This window comes from Solanum pennellii, chromosome 3, assembly GCF_001406875.1.
Source record: "Solanum pennellii chromosome 3, SPENNV200".
Lineage (NCBI taxonomy): Eukaryota > Viridiplantae > Streptophyta > Magnoliopsida > Solanales > Solanaceae > Solanum > Solanum pennellii.
In genome coordinates, this window is record NC_028639.1 from 25,310,130 (window position 1) to 25,319,036 (window position 8,907).

An 8,907-nucleotide genomic window follows, 5' to 3' on the forward strand; every position below is an offset into this window, starting at 1 on the left:
CCAATGTTGTTCTCTTAAGTAGCCCACTTTGTCTCTTAAGCCAACATCACATAATTAAACTTTAATGACCAACTATTATGTCCTTTATGTGTGGAACATTATGGCTTTGTTAATGGTAAGCTGTGATTTTTCTATAACGCTCCAGAAAGGCCGCTATACTCATTTTTATATCGACCAAGTTTGTATCCATTTATTAGGAAATGGTAATGAAAATCATTCTTTGTGAGGGGCTTTTGGGTCTTTTCCCTAGTTAATTGAATCAAAAAATATAATTATACATTCTATACTAATCCTTATATAATGTTTTATGCACAAAATAACCCACTATGATTCTCCTAAATTCCCCAAACTTTACCAAATTCATCCTCCCACAATTCCCTCAACCTAATGAAGAAGAAAAAGTGATAGGATTCCTTTAAAGTCTTCAATTCTCCATTCTTCTTGGGTATAAAGGAACAAGGTACATGGATATTCACCCATGGATTCTTTTCCTCCATTGGGTCCCCAAGTTGTACGATCCCTTCCTTCCATTTCAATTGATTCAAGTTAGGATTTTCAATTCAATCTTTATCATTTTCATTCAATTTTGATTGGTTATTGTTAATTAATTCTTCTAATGCATGATTCAATGTTAATACATGATATTTAGTAGAAATTATGTTGAACCATGCCTATTAAACTATTAACAAATGATAAACTCACGAACCTTTGAATTATGAACTTATCAAGATATGCATGTGTTTATGAAGTTATTGTAAATGATCATGAGAATCTTTTGATGCAAAGAATTAATGTTTTTGTGAAAGGTTTTCTCAAATATTATTTTGATCATGATTGTGAAAGTTATTTCTCAAATATGAATTCACATTAGTGAATGGTTTTCTCATCTATGTTGAATTATTTTTTAGGGTTCATTCTGTGTTTTGATCTTGAATGATGTGCCTAGGTGTTGATAATTTCATTTTCCATGTTATATTAGTATTTGACTTTTATCTATTCCGTTGGGACTTATACTTAGAAGTTCATAAAATAGGGTCCGGCGATCCAACCTAGAAAACACATGGACAAACATCTTTTGGGGGTGATTCAAGTGGATTAGTGAGTCTTCACGTTACGAGGACAAAGAGATTTCATATTCGTATGCCATTTCTAGTTTCAGACTTCATATGTGATCTATGGGTTATGGCCTAGTAATTTTCATATAATGTGTTAGATGACTTTTAGACTTATGTTATACATTCGCTTTGACAACTCTTTTGATGTATAAATGTTTTCTCTAAACTATTTATTTCTATTATTCTACATGTTATGTTAAGGTTATACTTTGGTTCGTGAAATAATTAAGAAATAAATATAGAAACAAATAAACCATGTCCCCATTTGATGAAGACTCAACAATTGTTTAATTGTGAATAACTACTCAATACTTTATATTGAGAAAGATCACTTGTACCTAAATCACAAGGAAAATATAATGCACAATAAGTATGTGATAAATCTAGGGATTGTAATTGGTATTTAGAAATAAAAATAACTATATAAATTTAAATTATCATACGTTGTGAGTGGGATTAGAATGAATATTTCAATGATAGCTAAATATCAAATGAGGAACAATGTAGTAAACGATCATAAATAAAAATTTCTAAGATAGAATTATAAATTCGAGACCATGCTTAACAGAATGATAAATGAAAGGATGCATAAGTGAAAATGATGTCATTGAATATCGTATTTATGAATATATTCACCACATCCATGAGCATATATATATTTGAACTTCAAAAGTATATATGAACTATAATTTGGTAGTGTGAATATTTTTATATGGGACATACACAATGTGTGTTCATGAGGATGAAAAATAAAATAATTATTGAAGCACTAGAAAATTATGATCTATAACTTACAAAAGTTTATTTTAACCTATATTGATTATTGACATTAAAGATGTTTTGGGATGTTTGGTTGGAAGAAATTTTTTATACATAAGTACAAAAGAACATGAAAAGTTTATCAACTGATGAAAGTTGACATGCAATGGGACTTCTCATTTCATCTTCTTCATTAATTTATATAACCTAAAAAGATAAATTAGTTAAGGTTATAGATGACTTTATAAACTCTCGCCCGTTAATGTATCTAACCTTAAAAAGCAAATAAGTTAAGGTTATGAAAAATTTCATTAACTAATTAGATAAGGATATGAATGATTTCGTAAATTTTTATCCTTTCATTCATATAACCTAAAAACAAAAGTCAAATAATTATATGGATGATTTTAATATCTCTAATCCTTTAATTATCTAACCACAAAAATTTTATGAGATAAAGATATGAATGATGCAATGAAGTCTTTTCCTTTCATTTATCTAATCTAAACAGGCAAGCTAAATAAGGAAATGCACTATTAGATAAAAATTTTTCCATTTATTTATCTGACCTAAAAAGTAAAATCAGCTAAGAATAAGTTTATTTCATTTGTGGTAATCCTTTATAATATATTGTATATATTATTTTCGCTTGATGCCCGTTATTTACATATAATTAGTTTTCTTATATGTAAATGCAGTGTAGACAAAACACTAGCTTTCAATTTATAAATATATTACTGTTTATGGTCTTGTGAATTAACATTCTTTACTAGCGACCCAAAAGTTATAAAAGCCAAAGAAATGGACAAAGAAATTCTACTAAATCTTTCCTTCTTCATTTGATTAGTGAAATATTTTCTAGGTTAATACAAATATAAGTTCCAACGGCAATAACATTTTTGGGAAGATTTTTAATAACTCATCAAAGAATAATTCTATTTGTGAGAGAAATGATGACTTCTTTGTTTGTACAAGAAAGTCTGACAACAAAGATGAATAAAGTAGTATTGGAAAGATTCCATGGATTCCTGAGAATCCCATTTCAAGACATTTGGAAAATAAGAACAGTACTTGTGGTCATTAAACTATTAGCTTAAAAGATTGGATTTCTTTAACAATGTTGGATCATCTAATGAAATGGATTTTTCTAATGATGCAAGCGATCAAGATGGGTTTTTCACTGATGATGAATTGTATGAGCACCCCGATATAACTAAGATAAATTATGAGGAGCGAAAGAAATAGTTTTGGTTCAAAAAATTCTTCAAATGTTTTGAAATATTAACTATTAAAATGATTACTGATCCAATCAGATAATGACATTGCCCTGCCTGCAAAGATGGTCTTGATGAAATCAGGGGCTTCACAAGATTTCGGTCAATATTGTCCCATACAAAAATAAAAGGTGAGCCAAGGTATGAATTTCACAGAGATCCTGCTCAGCTTATAGAGGGAGCTACGTATGAGAAGCTGCATATGACAAGAATACATGTCTTTTAGAATAATAAAGGCTCATGATATTTTAATTATTCTTCATGAACACTACACCATTTTAGGTCTACGGCAACACTAAATCTGGACAACGCTTATAAAGTGTTGCCTAAAATACTTTTGGGACCACTTTTAAAGTGTAACCAAAGATTTTGACTTTTTAGCTACATTAATTTTAGCAACACATTTAAAGTGTACTCTTTAATGGGATAACCTACACTTTATAAGTGTTGTTATAGTTGGCAACAATTATTTACATGAATGGCCACACTTTTAAAGTGTCTTATTTTTATAATTGTAAATACAACACATTAAAAATGTGGCCTTAGTGTTTTCACCAAATTTTTATATGCCCTCCAACATTTTAACATTAAAATTTCATCTCCCTCCCATTTTTATTTGGCCAAAAAAATTAAACATTAAAGAAAAATTAAAAAGAATAAAACATTAAAGAAATAAAAAAAGGCCACATTTCCTAAAACTTCAGCTGAAGCTTCCATTTTCAGCTGAAGAACACCATTCGCGGTAACTGAAGAAGGATCGAAGAACAGAAGAAATCAGCTGTTGTTCAAGATTGGAGAACACCATTCATCACATTTATGTTAAACTTCAACTGAAGAACACCATTTTCAGCTGAAAAATCAAAGAGCACTGCGATTTCTCTGAACATGAACTGAAGAAGACGATTATCCTCTCAGCTTCGTTGTTCAAGATTGGAGAGCTAAGAAGACGATTTTCTTCAAAGATTTCTGGGTAAACTGCTGTTCCATCAGATTTCCTTTTGAAAATTGAAAGAAAATGCTTCACAAATCAATATGCCTCATGTCTTAAAGGTTTAGTTTGTTGGAATAGAGTTTATAAGGTAAGAGATTTTACCTTCAAAAGTCTAAATTATAGCATTAAAATTTTTATATGCTTGTATGTCAGTCAAAAATTGATGTTAGGGTTTTTATGTTCTTGTGTTGTTGAGACGAATTTTGTTGATTTTGGGAGTTTAGTTTATAGTTGTATTACGTATAAATGGGCAGATTATCTTTGACTCACTAGTTTTTGCTCTTGAATGTTGAATGTAGAAGCTGAAGCTAAGTCGCCTTTATATGAAGAACTGAGTTGTAGATAAGTCGTCTTTCTTCGAAGAACTAAATTGTTGAAGCTGGCGATACCTACGATATTTTGTCCCTAATATAGATTTCGTCAACTGTAAGTAGCTACTCTACATGAATTTGAAATGTTTTTAATGTCTTTTTTAATGTCACTGTTTTTTTAGTCTTCCTGAGTTCATAGTTGTGCTCACCTTAAGCTTGGTTTGTTCCTTTGTTTACCACATTGATTATGTCTTATAGCTATTTGCTTGTAAAATGTTTCTTTTTCCGACTACATGCCTTGAAGTGTTATAAGTCATTTTGTTGTTTCTCTATTGCATTTTCAAGTTTACATTAGAAACTTTAGTTGAATATTTCTTAGTTGTTTTGGGATCACCTCGTAGTATGAATTTGCTAAACTTTCTTTGTATTTTGAGTTGCACTATATAGAAAATGAATCATATGCCTTAGAGATAGACGGTATAGGATATATTTTTCAAGTCTAGAAGGGGTAGAGAGGGAGTGATACGCGCAAACTTACTTCTATGAGAAAGAGTAAAATCCGAAAGTTCGCTTGATTAATAAACAAAAATCACCAACACTCAATGATAAAAGTCTCAAGATAACCTAATAATACAGAGTCTAACTAATAATCCAGCGTCTAACAATGCGGAGTCTAACCTCAAAACGAGGTTTTTCTAACTATTTATAGAAAATAAAAAACCTAATTAAGCAAGGATTCTATTTGCTGGAAATCTGTCAAAACGGGGCTGGGTCAACGGACCTCGCGACGGATCGTCGTGGAAACGACACACCGTCATGGACTTCATCGTCCCATACTTGTGCAATTTCTTCTGCTGCTCTCTTCATTACCCTCGATGGCAAGTATGACCGATCGTCACAGACACGACGGTCCGTCGAGGGTCTTCGTTCCAAAACACTTAAACTCTTGGAATATGGGTACTGGGATTACTTCTCTGAACTTCATGACGAACCTGCAGGACGGACCGTCATAGACACGACGGACCGTCATGGACTCCGTAACCCCACACTTAGTCAGACTTCCCCATCTTCCTTCAGCAGCTGCACTACGCTGCCACCTACGGACCGTCACAAGCACGACGGACCGTCACAACCTCCGTAGGTGGTCTCTTCTGCATTTCTTCGCTCAAAATCTCCGCATTTATCTATGGACAGATTTCCTACAAATAAGGAGAAACTTATATAAAAATTAGCACAAAAAGGCTTTTGGACACACTAAAATTAAGGAAAAAGTATTAATAATACCGTGAAACCACGGTATATCAGGGAGCAGTAAGTGTTGAGAGTGTTTTACAAGAGCTGGACATTGATTGTAGTACAAAAGGTATGTTTTAAACCTTGTAAGATTTAGAACTCATTATAAAAGAAATATCTTATTTCATGTCTGTTACATCAATCTAGAAATGTTGAAGCCAAAAAAAGTTCGAGGACATACAACATGTAAGGATATTAATGCAAGAAATTTGGAAGAAAGAAAGGAGGTGACATTTGATAAAGGACAAGCGGTGGGTCCAACTAATAAGATAGTTTCACAATTAAGTAACTTTATAGGAACAATTGCAAGGAATCCTAGATTCATCAGCTTGATGTACACTAGTTTGCATGTGGTGCCAAAGGATACTAATAAGAGCATGTGGGAATACGTCAATGTAAAAACAACCACTCTTGAGAATTAATTTTTTTTTACTTACTGAAACTAAATATATTTTATTTTGCATAGTCCAAATTTCTACTTCCAGTAGAAGGAAAGAAGTGGGTGATAACTGGTCTTCGTGATGCTTGGAGGCGACACAAGCAAAAAATTAAAAAGATTTTTTTTGATAAAAACAGTACCATTGAGGATATGCTAGCAAAATGTCTTGATGGCATTCCACATAATCAATTCCGCCAGTTGATCGAGTATTGGAAACACCCAACTGTTCAAGTAAGTTTAAAATGGTGCATTTCCACTCATCGACTAATTTTGTTTCATATCTATTCTTTTTATACATATCAATTCAATTATCTCTTTGTTTTTAACAATAGGCTATATGCGAGATGAATTCTCAAAACAGGAAAAAACAAAAGTGGAGGCATCGAATGGGACCTATTAATTTTGCTAGAGTACGCGTGGCATTGGTAATACTTAGCTGACATTTCATACAAAATTTTATTTTCATTTTTTTGTACTTTATAAGAACTTACTGATTTTTAAAAATTTCTTTTGATATAATCTGTAGCGTGCAGCCAAAGACAACAACGAAGAACCATCAAAGCCTGAAATATTTATTGCAACTCGTACCAAGACGGGAAAGGAAATCCAGGCTGATACCCAAGTTGCAATAGTAAGTTTTTCAAAGAGGATTATTAGTGAAGTTTATTCAGACTTACCATTTATATTGTGGGGAGTTTGACTACATTAAATTTTAATCACGTATGCCTTCTTCTTCTTCTTCTTCTTGTGCAAGTTCGAGGAGATATCAAATATTTGTCGACATTGTTTAATTATTTTTTATGAAAAGTTTTCATAATGTTTTAATGCTTGATCGCTATCATAGGATTGTAAATGAAGTAGTACTTACAATTCACTATGGATGCCAATTTTATTCAATAGGCTGAACTTCAAAATCACCAAAATTCTGGGGAAACAACTGATGATGCATTTATGGCAGTGTTTAGAAAGGAGCAGCCTGGTCGAGTTAGGTGCTATGGTAGATCAGTGACAACAAGTTCTTTGAAGAAAGATGAGGAAATTAACAATCTAAAACAAAAGCGTGCCGATGAAATCACTTCTCTAAAGGAAGAATTGAGAGAAGAAATGCGACATTTGTTCACTCAATTGCTGCAAAACAACCCTGGATTGAATTTTCAAGATATACCAGGGTGTGTTGGATCTAACCTTGCTTCACCTATTGATGCAAGTACTGCACAAGCTGTAAGAGGCACAAATCTTCCATATTCTTCGGGGTCAGCTCAAGATTCGGTTCTTCAAAAGGTATTTTGTATTTCAAATTCTCTGTTAATAGTGTCAATACTGTTTTTCTTCTAGTTTAGTTGGTGTTCTTGGTAATGAAATTCAAAACTTATTTTTACTTGTCTAAGTTTAGTCCACCAATTTATAACGGTTAAGAATATTTTTGTTTTTGGTTTATGCATTCGAATCGTTAGTTGAATAACTGTTCATTTAGTATTGTGCAATTGAGGAGTCTGTGGCTAACACATTATGTTTTATGGAAGATGCCAATGGTGTTCATTTAAAAAATGATGACACTATTTTCTACCTTTAGCTTCTGAATCCAGCTCATTGTAAAGGATATTGTAGCTGGTCTTTTAATGGTCTTTCTGCACCTTTATGAAGCTATTGCTATTTTATTAATATTGGTGTCTGTTAGCTAGGTGGTTGTGGCTGTTAGTATTAATGTGCTGCAGCCTGTGATTAAAATGTCTACATGCTAGACAATTATAATACTATTGTTATTAGTATAGAGTTTAATGGTTTGCAAACCTTTACCTTTGTAGGGTAGAGAAACCATCTAGAGCTTAACCATTAATAGAAGATCTTGTGGGTAGATTTATTATGTTTGATAGATCCTTAATGGTTACTTGTTTAAACTACAGACAAGGCAGAGAATTTTGGAGAGGAAAATCTGCAGGGGATTTTCTTGCAGCCTGGTCCTCTATTTTTTGTTCACTGTCTGTTAAATCTTTACCTTGTTCAAGATTTTGTTTGTGTCTTTTTATAGCATTCCTTCTCTTCTTATTAAACATTTCTCTTGTCTGTATTTTTTGTTTGTGACTTTTTTGTTCACTGGCTGATGATGAACCTTGCCCTAGAGATGCAGTCTGATGATGTTTGTGTCTTTTTTGTATGCACTAGAGATGCAGTTTGATGATGAACCTTGGCCTATGCTGCAGTTCTTTGAAAATATCATGTCATGTTGTTATGTATTGATTTTTGTGGACACTTCTAAACTATGTTATGAACCTTGCTTCCAGTAGTCATCACTTGTTTGTTTGAACTACTTGTGTGTAATTTTTACATTGAAGTTTACAACAGAAGACTGCACAAATTAAACTTTTGATGTTTAATTTTTGAGAGCCAACAGCAGAAGACTGCACAAATGTTGTAGTCCTTATAATGTGTAATTTTTACATTGAAATTATATTTAGATTTGGATTGGTTGTCTTACAGTGAATTCTCTCTGATTATGCACTTCCACAATTAATTCACAAACTTATAATTTTATTTCAAATGTGCAGGAAAATGCAGGTAACTGAATTTGAATTTGGCCAGAAGTAAACTCGATCCATTGTGGCAAAAGATGAAGAAGTTTTTGTATTGTTGTCATATACGTTTGAATGACACTTTTGGATTTTTGGAACTTGTTGATATTAGAGATCTTTAAGCAATCACTTTCTATGTTTTGGTTGTACATGAA

The 8,907-nt window shown here is 32.3% G+C and overlaps 1 protein-coding gene and 1 long non-coding RNA gene across 2 annotated transcripts; both read left to right on the forward strand.

Annotated features, from left to right (window-relative positions):
- The first annotated feature begins 258 nt into the window (after nucleotides 1-258).
- LOC114076341 lies at nucleotides 259-1,251 on the forward strand. Its single transcript, XR_003577175.1, has 2 exons — nucleotides 259-545; nucleotides 1,034-1,251. It is a non-coding gene; the product is annotated as an uncharacterized LOC114076341 (long non-coding RNA).
- A 2,512-nt stretch (nucleotides 1,252-3,763) lies between these two features.
- Nucleotides 3,764-8,893, forward strand: LOC114076327. The gene is made up of 7 exons (XM_027915132.1): nucleotides 3,764-4,118; nucleotides 4,439-4,565; nucleotides 6,210-6,413; nucleotides 6,515-6,607; nucleotides 6,709-6,813; nucleotides 7,083-7,463; nucleotides 8,729-8,893. Exons 3-7 carry the CDS (start codon nucleotides 6,333-6,335, stop codon nucleotides 8,744-8,746), a joined length of 678 nt encoding a protein of 225 aa, XP_027770933.1. The 5' UTR covers nucleotides 3,764-4,118; nucleotides 4,439-4,565; nucleotides 6,210-6,332; the 3' UTR covers nucleotides 8,747-8,893.
- Nucleotides 8,894-8,907: the final 14 nt, after the last annotated feature.